This window comes from Adiantum capillus-veneris, chromosome 18 (genome assembly GCF_014529385.1).
Source record: "Adiantum capillus-veneris isolate H3 chromosome 18, ASM1452938v2, whole genome shotgun sequence".
In the NCBI taxonomy this organism is placed as follows: Eukaryota; Viridiplantae; Streptophyta; class Polypodiopsida; order Polypodiales; family Pteridaceae; genus Adiantum; species Adiantum capillus-veneris.
In genome coordinates, this window is record NC_140948.1 from 152,981,362 (window position 1) to 152,994,903 (window position 13,542).

Sequence of the window (13,542 nt, forward strand, 5' to 3'; positions counted from 1 at the left end):
CTCAAATGAAAGTATTTACAATATTGAAAGATATTATGATGAGCCTCACAATTATGCTATGATACCACTTGTAAGGCTCAAATTACGATGGATAATAGTTAGTCGTATTCATAATTAATACATTAAGTTAACACGCTAATTAAAAATAACATAAGCAATTGAAATATAAAATAACACAAAGTAGGTAAGTTAAAAGATAATATATATATATATATATTTATAGTTCGAATGGAGTAATACATGTAAGGAGTGGAGGTGGTAGATGCTAATGCATCCACATAGGTAGCTAAGTGTAATGTGCATGAAGAGCTTTAGGACAAGTGTCCACTCCATGTGGCATGTTAGTTGTATACATGTTTCCCACTAAAGTGTGTAAGAGTAGCACCATTAAGAGTTGTTCACATAAGCATAGGATGGAAGTAGGTTTAAATCCTACCACATAGAATAGAACTTTTACCTGAAAGCTCACCACCTAATAAGCCTCCTATCGAGTTTCCCAAGCTCTACAAGAGGAGATTATGAGGATAATACAAGAGCTAGTAGACAAAGGATGGTGAGGCCTAGTTCCTCACCCTTCTATTCACTACTCCTTCTAGTACAAAAGAAAGACAACACATATCGTATGTGCACCGGCTATAGAGCACTAGATTGCATCACTATCAAAAACAGATTTCTCGTACCGCGGGTAGAAGATTTATTTGATAAACTACAAAGCTCTACCTACTTCAGTAGGATTGACCTTAAAAGTGTCTATCATCAAATAAGGATAGTGAATGAGGATATCATAAAGACCATGTTTCGTACAACGTTTGGTTTTTAGGAATATCTAGTCATGCCTTTTGGCTTTACAAATGCTCCGGCCACATTCAATCGTTTGATGGAGAAAAATTTTAGACCCCACCGCAAGTTTACTGGAGTGTTCTTTGATGATATCATCATCTACTCCAAATCCCTTGAGGAGCACAAGCAACATCTCCAAGTAATGTTTCAATCTTTGAGGGAGAATAAAATGTTTGTTAATCAAAAGAAAAGTGACTTTATCCTTCAAGACATTCAATAGGTCATATTATCTCTCAAGATGGCATCCATATGGATCCAACAAAGTTTTTGTCTTATAAGACTAGTTCTCTTTTTATTGTACACAAATTTAAGTAGTATGCATGCTTAGAATCATGTTTGTGTTGATGGCGTCTCTCAAACACCAAGTAGAATTTGTCCCTCTACTTCAGAACTATGATATGGACTGAACAGCAGACATGCTTGTGGCAGCTAAGTCTCCCAAGCACCAAACGTATTAGTCATCCATTCTGGAATGATGGCGTAGGGTAAAAAGGGATCCTCTACCCTCTAAGAAACATGGACTAATGACTAAGACTTTATCTTCTCTATCTCATAGTCGAGGATGACTATGGTTTCAAGGGAGAGGTAATGACATAAAAGCTAATATCTAGCTTTACCCAAATGATTTTCTCATGTTAAATTGATCATTTAATATGGGAAGGTAAAAAGGGAACAAGAGCTAGAAGATAGATATGTGTTGTTAGACCTAACTCAGCATGGGGCCAAAAGGAGATGGTTACATCTCGACATGGGGCTCAAAAGAAGATGGTCTACTGAAAAACAATGTGCTAATAATGGAGCTTAAAAGACCTTAGGGCTAGCTTCATTAAAGACCTCCAAAGGTTAGTGCTAAAAGTACTTAGACCTTAAACAACCTAGGCATGTGCTTGCGGTGTTCAAGTCAAAGATGAGTCCTAAAGGTAGGGGCCTGAGAGAGAACACTCACACACATACACACTCAAGGCAAATCCAAAAGGCATTAAGGCCACATGTCAGGCCCCTAGCAAGATTTCCCTCATAATATGCTCGTATCCTATTGGATGACCTATAGGAAGGTCCAATGAGAATTTAGATTCAATTAAATCATTGAGATGTTTCTCTTAAAAGAGGAAAAGGAGGACATTTGTCCAAATGCTACAATTAATAAATTAAAGTCATTCTCTTAAAAGGGAAAAAGGTAGACATTTGTCAAAATGCCACAATTAAGAAATTAAAGTCTTTTTCTTGAAAGGGGAAAAGGAGGACATTTGTCCAAATGTCACAATTAAGAAATTAAAGTCTTTTTCTTAAAGGGTGAAAAGAGGACATTTGTTCAAATGATGCAATTAAAGTAACTAAGGTCATTCTCTTAAAAGGGAAAAGGAGGGAGCTTGTTCAGGAGGACTTATATACTCCACAAGCCACACACACAAACCCCCCCCCCCCCCCCCCCCCCCCCCCCCCCCCCCCCAATTGTGTGTTATGCACAAAGTCATCTCCTTCTCCAAGTTTGAGAAGTAGAGAGCCTATACCAACACCTCTTGGCTATGGAATGCAAATCCAACCAAGAGCCATGCTTCAAAGCAATGCTTACCATCTTCTCCACCTCCATTACTATGCTATCCATCTTCATTGCATCAATTAGGTCTCAAGGAACACAAAGCTTGTATTGTACCAAGTCTCTCTTCATGGGAGAGTTATGATATCTGACAACTCTGACACACTCCAATCCAATAGAAAAAGAGCATCTCCAATCCAAGAGACCGTCCCCAATCCAAGATACAGAACATCTCTAATCCAAGAGACACTACACACCTCCCCTTAAATAGATGTATAAAGACCGAGACCAAGCTAACTTAAGCTATTTCTAGTGATATACATTGCAAGGCAAACACAAAAAACAAAGCTAGAGAATGTCATCAAAGTTGTACTTGCAAGAAATAAGAAGGTTGCTAGTGGCTTCTTTGTCTTCTTTTGCCATAAAAATTGATCTTTTGGGCATTGAATTGCTACAAGTACTACCTTTGTCTTTCTTGAGGCACTTGGAAGGAGGATGCTTCTTCTTTCCATAAATTCTACAAGCTTCGGATGCTAAGCTATCTTTTGCTATATGTCCTTCTTTGCCACATTATTGCTAGAAGTGGATGGAATTACTCTTATCTTTGAAGTTGAGTTTCTCCTCTGTTTCTTCTCTTCAGACAACAAAGAGTCGATTACATCTTGTAAGCCAAGGGTTGGGTTCTTCTCCTCGATGATAGGAAATATTTGTTCATTAACTAGATGGCAAAGCACCCAATAGGACAACAATCTTGTCCTCTTCAAGCATACCACAACTCCCATAGGTGAGTTGTGTGATCATACTCTTGAGGCGGTCAACAACGCTCACTATATCTTCATCGGGCTCCGTTTTTAAATTTTAGAGATCCTTATTAAGGTTAACCCTACTCGTCTTCCTCCTGGTCGCCACAAATTCCTTTTTTAAAACCTTCCATGCGACTGATGAAGTCGCACAATCATTTGTGAAGTGTGCATGTCGTGCAATGATGGGATTATAATTCCTAGTGCTTGCTCATCCTTTGCTTGATTATGTGCACTCATGGCCCGTGTTTGTACTTGTGCACCATCACTTTTTTAATTTTCCATTCATAAAACCCATCCACGTTGAATCTTTCAATCCCCTTCTCTCCCATTATGCTATAGAGGGGTCTTAATCAAAGAGACTCTCCATTGATCAATGTCTATCCTCTTTACAATAGGACGACCAAGACCAAATCATCCACATAGATGCACAAGATGATATACATTGCAATATTGTGCTTGGTTGCACAAATATTGAAATTGATTACAGGATGATAGAGAGAGAGAGAGAGAGAGAGAGAGAGAGAGAGAGAGAGAAATGAGATGATGTATTAACGTCTTCAAAAGGCCAAAGTGACCTATGAACAAAAGAATTTACAAATGGTGAATCTGATACAATGTTTGTGTAGAAGACTAAAAAACTGAAACGGAATTGAGCTAAAGTGAAATGGTACGAAATGAAATGGGATGAAATGAAAGGCTGAGATGCTGGAATCAAGATAATATCCTATGATATCCAACATCAGTATTTGGCGGAGCTCATCAATGTCCTCCTTAGTGAGTTCTCTGATTGGGCATCTCCCATGTCGTGTCAGAATAGTCCGGACACGCTAATGCAGCTTCCACCGATGTCTCGATGACCCCCACAATCGTGGGCGTCTGGATCTCCCAAGCTCAGTGGCCCTATCAGTCAGTGTACCTCTGATACAAGTGGACTCTGAAGTCTATTGTGATGCCTGCTCGTCTGAATGTTGCACATGTAGTCTAAAAAAATCAGTGATCTCCCTCTATGAGTGTCTCCTACGGTCTGGTCTCCTCAAGAGTCTCTCCATATGTCTGCACAGCTCCAATAAAAATAGCCCCAAGGCATCTTTGATCTTGATATCTCATAAATTTGGCCAGAGGTCAAAAACCCTCTCTGAATAGGTAGTGGAAATGGCCTCATATCTCATAGTAGACTGGGCAGTGTGACAGATGTGATGTAACTCTGTCTCTGGCTCTATATGTTATAGCTGACAAATCCTGGCCTATGTGGGTACTCCTCTAAATCTACCAGTCTCAATCTCTAACTGATGTGACGATGTGCGCATCTGTCCAATAGCACATCGTAATCCATGGGATAGATGAGTGTCCATGTAGGCGGGTCTGATCACAAAACCATCCTCTATGAGCTCAAGGAGATGCTCTCTGAAGAAAGCAATCTCCGTGCCAAGCACACGCATAAGCTGTATCCATGTCCTCCTAGTGTATAACTGAATCAAGTCCTGTCTGATGAGTTGAGTGATCTCGATCTGTGTGAGAGACAAGGAGGGTGCGTCCAAGAAAGGGGGTAGTCTATCCATGTCAAAACCATGCAGCTTGAACCAAGTTGTCAACTATGCTTACCAACAAGATGTGTCTCCTTGTGAGGCAAGCTGTCAAGAAGACTCCAAAGCTAGATGGGCATACCTGTCTTTGGGAAGATCTCAGATACAGTGCATGAAAGAAATGGATCTGGTGAGTGCCTCGATGACCAGTGGTGGAGCAGCAAGCTCTGCACAGATAATCTCATGTGGTACAGAGGACTTGGCCCTAATCATCCGAGAAATCATAGAGACCAGAGGCCTCTCCATGCACTTCCATCCATCAGTAATGCCAGTCCAGCTATGGCGGTCCATTGATGGCCCCCAAATCTGCACCTCATAAAGCATAGCTGATGTGACCAAAGTGTCGAAAAGCCATAGTTTTGTTCGAGGTTCCTCAAACTGAACCTACGAACATATCCTCTCCATCTCCCCTAAAGCCGCATACGCTCTCGTTAGCCTAGTCTCTGTTGCTCTCCTCAAAGAAAACATTGGGTCACTAAAGACCACACCAAGGTAAGTGTATGCATTTGTATACTACATCGTCTCTTGATCATATGCAAAGGTAGTTGCAGATCGCCTGACCCGCTGTGGTGTGGTGTGGTGTGGTGTTGAACACCATAACCTTGGTCTTGCCAAGTTCCGCTATCACTAGCAAAAGCAACTTGCTTGCTTAAAGCGTCTTTAGGTAGACCTTGATGGATTTGGAGACACCCCTTTAAGATTCTGCTACCTATAAGAAGGGAAGCTCCTCTGTGGAAAAGGAAGGACCTTAAGACTCGATTGTTCTGTGTGCGCAAGTAATGAATGGGTTTTTGGCTTACGAAGAGTCATCGACTTCTGCACATCTCACGTTTTGGTACTACGGAGCTTCCCGGCATATACTCTAGCAAGAATGCCTTCTTCATCACCATCAGACTTTATCATCAGTAGAGCCGCGGATTCCAAGACCTTGAGTTCGTAGAGCATAAATTCCTTTGGTCCATTTGTAGAATGAGGCCCTGGTTGGAAAGAAGAAGAAAATGCATGATGAGAAAATGAAGTAGATACCGCTCCATTACCAGAATGCAGGGGCCTTAGTAGTTTTTGTTGATGTGTGTCCTCCGAAAGCCTATTCCGAGATGATGTATGTGCTTTCAAAGAATAGTGTCTACCTAGTTGATGTCTTCTTTTTGGAGAATGCCCTTTAAATTTTGATCGAAGCTCCTCGTGGGCTGAAGTGAGACTGCTTCTCGTGATACTTGCCAAAGGCCTTTCATATCTGATGATTGCCTCCTTGATGGGCTGATGTCAGTGATTGGAGTTGCAACTTTTTCGAATCAGTGGCAATGCAAAAGATACATCTCCAGTAAAGTTGTCAGATTTGCAACACAAAGCACTAGCACGAGTATTGCTACGAAGATTCGATGAGAGAGAGGTGTATGCCAAACACAACCAAATGGCAAAAGTTTGGAGCTTACATGTTGAGTAATGGTAGTACCACTTCCTTGCTACTTCCTTCAGGGTTTCTGGAAAGTACTTTGCCCATTCTTCATCAATGTCCTTCATATTAGCATACTATTCAAAGGCTTGTATATGGACATCCAGATCATCCTTTCTGCCACCTTTAAAGGTGGGAAATGTGATTTTCAAATCATTGGACCGTTCACCACATGGATTTATGATGATTTGATGGTTTTAGCTTCAATAACATGGAAATTAAAATAAGGGTGGTGCAACAAGGGAAATATTGGTTGCCTACCTACAATTTAATACTAATCAAATCTAGATGTTTGTTTGTGTGTGGATGTATGTATCAAAGAGAAATTGACACACACACACACACACACACACACACACACACACACATTTTCGAGGAATTCTAGCGACTCTCCTAAGATTTTCTTTCATGTATATCAAGGGTTGGATCCCTTCTCTCCCAAAATTCATGCACCTTTAGAGGGCTTTTTAGCGAGAATGTGACTAATGAAGGAAATAAGCAGCAAAGAAAATTTGAGTTATTGTCGAGGGCTAAGAAGATAGTGAAGTCTATAGACTTTTGGCTGAAGGCCCCCGGGGATAGATTTATGTAGGTGCCTTATGCACCTTTTGCATAAGGCTATCAAATTGCAATAGAAGCTCTTAAATTGGGTATTGGAAATGTTTTTGTTCTAGATGTCTTGCTTTTCATCTTGTCTTTGCTAAAAAGCCTTCCATAGAATGCCTCCAAAAGTGCACAAATTGTGTTTAGGCATATGCCTCAAGAAGAATCATCTTGTGGATAATATGAAAACAAAATAACTCTTTAGTTTTTAAGGGCCGGACTTTTAACTCATTGGTACCTAATTTGTTGGTACTGCCTTTTGAGAGAAGGGAGGTTAGAGGGCTCCCCCTTAGGCCCTCTGAAGGGTGTTGCATTTGGGGTCCCCTTAACCCTATTTGAGGACCCATCATACAAGGATGAGCTCACAAGCAGCAAGCTATTGTTGCATCGCCCTGCGCATCCTCTATTCCCATCCACCTGCTGCAGCCATATGTACAGACGCGTACGGCGGCAACGTAAGGCCTCTCTCTCTCTCTCTCTCTCAATGCAGTCTCATCACCATATCACATAGATATGAACACAGTTTCATGAGAAGGAAGGAGCTGCCCCTTTTTGCAGTTCAGGCTTACTTTGTCATCACAAAACCACCAAAACATTTCGGCATGCGTGCTGCGTTAAGGCATTGTGATAAAATCAAAATTCAGACCACAATAATATCCGGTTCAAACAGGAAGAGAACTTTTAAAGCCGTAATGCATCGCCCTGCGCATCCTCTATTCCCATCCACCTGCTGCAGCCATATGTACAGACGCGTACGGCAGCGACGTAAGGCCCAACTCTCTCTCTCTCTCTCTCTCTCTCTCTCTCTCTCTCTCTCTCTCTCTCAATGCAGTCTCATCACCATATCACATAGATATGAACAGTGTCACAGTTTCATGAGAAGGAAGGAGCTGCCCCTTTTCAGACTTCAAGCTTACTTTATCACCACAAAACCACCACAACATTTCGGCATGCGTGCTGCGTAAGGCATAGTGATAAAATCAAAATTCAGACCACAATATTATCCGGTTCAAACAGGAAGATAAATTTTTTAAGCCGTAAGAACAATCTAAAGAGACCTCATAAATCTATCCGACAGAGTCTTGAACTCGAGACCTATTACTCGAGAGGGAACTTGGATGACCAATCCACCACGAGAGAGAGAAAGAGAGAGAGAGAGAGTTCTAGCTATTACGCACATCGCACATGTAATATTTTGACTGCACATCCATCCTCATCCTAATCCTAATCCATCACAAATGCTACATTTCGACTGCACATCCATCCTAATCCTAACAAGAACATTAATCCGGTAGTCTTGCCTCTGATTAGAATTGAGCAACTGCGACGCAACAATTGCATCGATTTTGGTCAAAAAACATTAATTCTAAATCTGAAAACGTTGCGTCATTGAAAAAAATGTCCATTTTCTCGAAATTAAACTCAAATATTTAAAATAGCCAGAAACAAAACCACTCTAAAAACTTACAAAAGCAAACGGAAGCTGCTTCAAAAGCAGAAAGAAGCAAGTTGAGAACAAAAGATCAGGCTACCCATATTTTGTTCAAAATTGAGGGCCTTACAGGCCAAATTTAGTTAAGATTGTGTCTAAAACAAATCCATGTTCTGTATACTTAACAGAAACCCTCGAGAAAAAACATTGGAGTGTTTCCAAAATGATGGACAATCATGTAAAACTTGGCTTACTCAAAAGCCCACTGATTTTCCCTTCTGACCTCTTCCTCTTCCTCTGGAGTGAAGTCATTCACGATGTTGAAAATCCTTCTAATCTCTTCTGGGGTTTTGTTTTTTATCATGTCTGCAACCGTCTGACATGTCAAATCAAGCAGAGTTTGTATGTTCAAATAGTTGGCTGCCTGCAAAGCAAACATTCAATAACAAGTTCAGTTGAAACATGTGACATGATCTGCAGCACATGCTGAACCATTTGCAGCACTTAATGAATCCATCCTTTCTAGTTTGCATACGCACACATGTTGGACAGACACAGAAACCAGATGAGAACATACAGATTAGTTTACAGAGGCATCATCTGCAGCACATGCTGAAATCATTTGCAGTGATACACGCACCTAATGAATCCATCCTTCTAGAAACAGATTTGCCTACACACACATGTGGGACAGACACAGAAACCAGATGCGAACGTAGAGATTAGTTTACAAGAATTCCTAACGATGTCATTCAACATTGAGTACAAACCACAAATGTATAAATTCTCGAGTGCTGCTACCAGTCCAAAACATGACGGGTAAAATGAATTTCTTGAACCGAATGGCACCCCAGAGCCCAGCACCTCCAAAGGTCGCACCAGAAGTGATTGATGGTATGCTATCAAAAAGGAGAAAAGGAAAGCAACTGGGAAGCCAATACAACAAACCAGAGAAAGCTATGAGTTGCAAACCTTTTGATGCAAGACAAGGGGACGGGGAACCCAGACATGCCTTTCTCAAAAAAAAAAAGGGGGGGCACGGAAGGCAGCTCCAATTTGTCATGCAACGGCTCCAAAAGAGCAGTCCAGAAAAAAAACCCTAGAGGGGGAAGAACGTACCAGAATGAGATCGAAGAGCGTGTGCTGATCAACCTTGACAAAATCAGCATCGAAGGCTTTGATGTCTTCTTCACAGAGGCCGGAGGAGGATTTGGAGTCCGCAGCAGAAGAAGCAGAGGAGGAGGAGGAAGATGAGGAGGATTTGAGATGGAATTTGCAGTATTCTATGACCTTGGCGAGGATCTTGCCGGTGACGTTGGACAGAGGGATGACGACGCTGCTGCCCGTGTCCTCGACCATGTTCTTTATGAATACAGATTGGAAGGCCACGCCCTCCTCCACCTCGAAGAGTTCCTCGTCCAGGCTGCGTAGCTTGATCTTTGCCATCGCTGCTGTTGTACTTCTACCTCTTCTTCTTCGTGGACAGCTCCTTCGAAGTTTTTAATATTCCCCGTTAAAACGCCTTCAATCGAGCGCCTTGTAATGGAATTTGGAAAGTGCTGCTTTGTGTGTGTGTGTGTGTGTGTGTGTTTTTTTTGTCCTGACCGACCCTCTCTAGCCTAGGGTGACAATTTGTTTGTATCTTCAATCAATCATGATAGAAACAATTGTCTGTATCTTTACGATACTACTATAGGTGGGCACAATGTTTTTTTGGCTTCATTAATAGGGTAAGTGTTCCAATTAATAACAAGGCCGCCACTAACTTGACGACGGCGGCACTGCTTGACGAGAGAGAGAGAGAGAGAGAGAGAGAGAGAGAGAGAGACGAGCACAACGTTCCTCTTTAGAGTAGCGTTGCCAACGAGAGAGAGAGAGAATTGCTTACAGAGTATTGCCTGAGACGAGAGCGACTGGGGAGAGTTTGCTGCTGTTGGCTTTTTTAAAGTGCGTGCTATTTTTAGTGCAACAAGCATGGCTCCAAGGAATAGCATCTTAAAATAGCTTCAAAAAGCCTAAAAGTTGTGTACAGCATTTCATAGGCACCACGCCTATATCACTGCAGGTAGTGTCAACAAATCCCTTTATAGGGTCCCCCCCCCCCCCACACACACACAAAAAAAAAAAAAAAGTTTGATGAATCTCTTGGCCAAGCCTATATCATACAACTAGTACACGGGCACCGCCTCCGGTGGTGCTATGTGGATTTTCTTAGCAATGGTGGCTTGCAAATCTCTCTCTCTCTCTCTCGCTCTCTCTCTCTCTCTCTCTCTCTCTCTCTCTCTCTCTCTCTCTCTGAATGAGCAATGAGAATAGCAACCACCTCAAAACAGACACATAGTCTGCAAATGTAATGGAGTTATCATATCATATGCAAAACTAATAGAGTTACTACGTCTTATGCAAGAATCATAGAACTAGCACTCTCTCTCTCTCTCTCTCTCTCTCTCTATATATATATATATATATATATATATATATATATATGTATATATATATATATATATATATATTGTAGTGTGCCTACTATCACAAGTGCTAGAAATATATATATATATATATTGTAGTGTGCCTACTATCACAGGTGCTAGAAAGAGAGAGAGAGAGAGAGAGAGAATGCACTACTAATCAGCTTAACAGAATACACCAGGCTGAGGGCACCGAGCCCGACTCCAGATCCCCCCTATTACAAGTTGTCCCTGCTTCTTAAGTAGCAGGCCGCGCCTTTCCTCCAAGAAACCCTCTCTCCAAGATTCTCCTCCTAACTACCTTCTCTTGGTGTCTCTGCTCCTCCACGTCACTTACCTCACACCTCCCCCTTTAAGAATCTGAACCACTGAACTGAGGACTCAAGAGTGGCTCAGATGCTAATGTCGCTCAGGTGTAGAGGCGTTTGAGGATCCTGTTGGTGGTTATTTGCTGAAGAGTCTTTAGCGGCAGGTAGGGGTAGGGGAGTGAAGTATGGCTTCATCCTACTAACGTGGGCGGTGGTTTTGCGACCATTAGAGATTCTTTGTAGCCACTAAGTGTTGTTGTGTATGGGTTCGAGGACTGTGTATGGTCCTAGCCATCTATGCATCAAGGATTCGCTAAGTCCTTTTCTTTTGATTGGGAAGTACAAGCTGACCTGAGTGCCTTTCTCAAAGGTTTTGTGTTTACACCCCTCATCATAATTGCGCTTTTGTCGTTGCTGTGCTGTTTGGAGGTTTCTGTGAATAGCTTGTCTCATAAGAGGCTGTACGGTGCAAAGATGACGATACCACTCCATGGCATCTTTCCCGACTGCTTGAATGTTGACCTGCGTGGGATCGGGAGGGAACACGGGGTCGCGGCCAAAAAGGGCGCGAAACGGGCTGATCTTGGTGGACGCCTGAACTGATGTATTGTATGCACGAAGGACAAAGGGTAGAATGAGATCCCAATTCTGATATAGAGGGTCTACATACATGGCTAGCATCTGCTTTATGGTTTTATTCATGCGCTCTGTGAGGCCATTGGTCTGGGGGTGATAAGGTGATGTGAAGCATTGGGTTACGCCCAGGCATCGAGTAACCATGTTGAGGACCTCGCCAGTAAATTGTTTGCCTTGATCTGACAAAATGGTGGTTGGGCACGTATGCCAGAGAATGACACCTAACAAAAAGTAGCAGGCCGTGCCTTTCCTCCAAGAAACCCTCTCTCCAAGATTCTCCTCCTAACTACCTTCTCTTGGTGTCTCTGCTCCTCCACGTCACTTACCTCACAATATATATATATATATATATATATATATATATATATATATATATATATATATATATATATATATATATATATATATATATATATATATATATATATATATATATATATATATATATATAATCGTGTTGCAAACATGTAGTGAGCATTTGAGGGATTAAATGGCATGAACAAATGTTTTGTACAGAATACATGTCCATTGTGAGCCTCAAATTGAGTAAAGAGAGACATGAACCAACTTGAAGAGTGATTTAATGTTCTTCCTTACGATACTTTGACTCCTTTACACAATAGGTCCCTGAACCAAGAGCTTGCTAGGAATGCCTCGGGATTAAGTAACAAAGGCGGAGAAGCTCACGCGCGAAAGCAGAGGAGATCGCAGCCACAACAATCAAATCAAAAACTAAACCTGGACGGGCATTAAACCTAGACAGCTTGAAAAATGCATGTTAACTTGTAATATAATATTGTAAAAACGGTTATGGGTACACAATGCATGCGCGAATGAGGTGATTAGTTTATGTGTCCCTAAACCCGGACGGCCAGGTCTCGAGTTCAAATTGCCCCGCCGCGTCTCGTTTTTCTCGTTGGCCATGTTTAATATGCTCGCCTTTTTTACGACGCACCGCGTTTTTCTCGCTAGCCAAATTTAATGCACCTCGAGATCCCGCCTTGCAGCCCCGACCGTCGATCCTATTACTCCACCCCGCATTTAATATGGGTGTCACTTAGTCTCAAGGCCTAGAAAGCTCCAAAAAAATCCTACCAAAGGTTCTCCATAGCTTCAACCACAAGGTAGGATCTGCATCATATCTTTTTTTTTTCAAACTATGCTCTATCCATGTCAAAACTTAAACAGAATTCTCATGGAACGAATAATTATAAACGAGATGTATCATTAGATGTAAACATCACTCATAACCTTTCACAACCACAAAGACAATGTACATCATCTATCTGCAGCGGCCTGCATGTATTGCAAAATATCACCACAAGGACTATTCACAAAAATAGTAGTAACAGTAGATCAAGTCTTTCCCCAAAAAAGAAAGCATATGAATGAGAGAACATGGTTTAGAAAACACCTAGAAGTACAATCTTTTTTTCTTTTTTAATAATAGCAAAACTCACAATTGAGTGAATTATATTGATCATCTCAAAAAATGACAAGAACTTCCTATGCTTGTGCCGAGCCATGACACCATCCAGAGACCAAACTCACATTAGATGTCTGGGGAGCCACCCCTAACGACCTGCCCCCATGCTCTTGATACACTAGGTTCATTATCATGTTCTTCACTAATCTTCTGGTTTCATGATTTTCCCCTTACCTAAGCATTCCGTTGACAACAAGGCACAGGTAACCCTAGACCAATCATCCGAGTTTTGCTTGCGCCCGAGCGTCCATATTAGCACTCTGCTTTCTTATATAATTTCTGCGAAGCTTGCCACCTTAGGAACTCCTTCGAACACATGGCAGTTCCTTGTTTGTCATACATTATGTAAAAAGCAAAACCTGATAATTTGAGTGCAGATGAGGATGGTAG

The 13,542-nt window shown here is 41.6% G+C and overlaps 1 protein-coding gene across 1 annotated transcript; it reads right to left on the reverse strand.

Annotated features, from left to right (window-relative positions):
* Window positions 1–8,359: 8,359 nt before the first annotated feature.
* LOC147436660 (SKP1-like protein 1B) lies at window positions 8,360–9,783 on the reverse strand. Its single transcript, XM_086489483.1, has 2 exons — window positions 9,374–9,783; window positions 8,360–8,678 (listed from the first exon to the last, which is right to left on the reverse strand). Exons 1-2 carry the CDS (start codon window positions 9,698–9,700, stop codon window positions 8,505–8,507), a joined length of 501 nt encoding a protein of 166 aa, XP_086345609.1. The 5' UTR covers window positions 9,701–9,783; the 3' UTR covers window positions 8,360–8,504.
* Window positions 9,784–13,542: the final 3,759 nt, after the last annotated feature.

Coding starts and splice junctions, on each gene's coding strand:
- LOC147436660 (XM_086489483.1), bottom strand. CDS start 9,700: ATGGCAAAGATCAAGCTACGCAGCCTGGACGAGGAACTCTTCGAGGTG. Junction 8,679..9,373: donor CGCTCTTCGATCTCATTCTG/GTACGTTCTTCC, acceptor TTTGCTTTGCAG/GCAGCCAACTATTTGAACAT.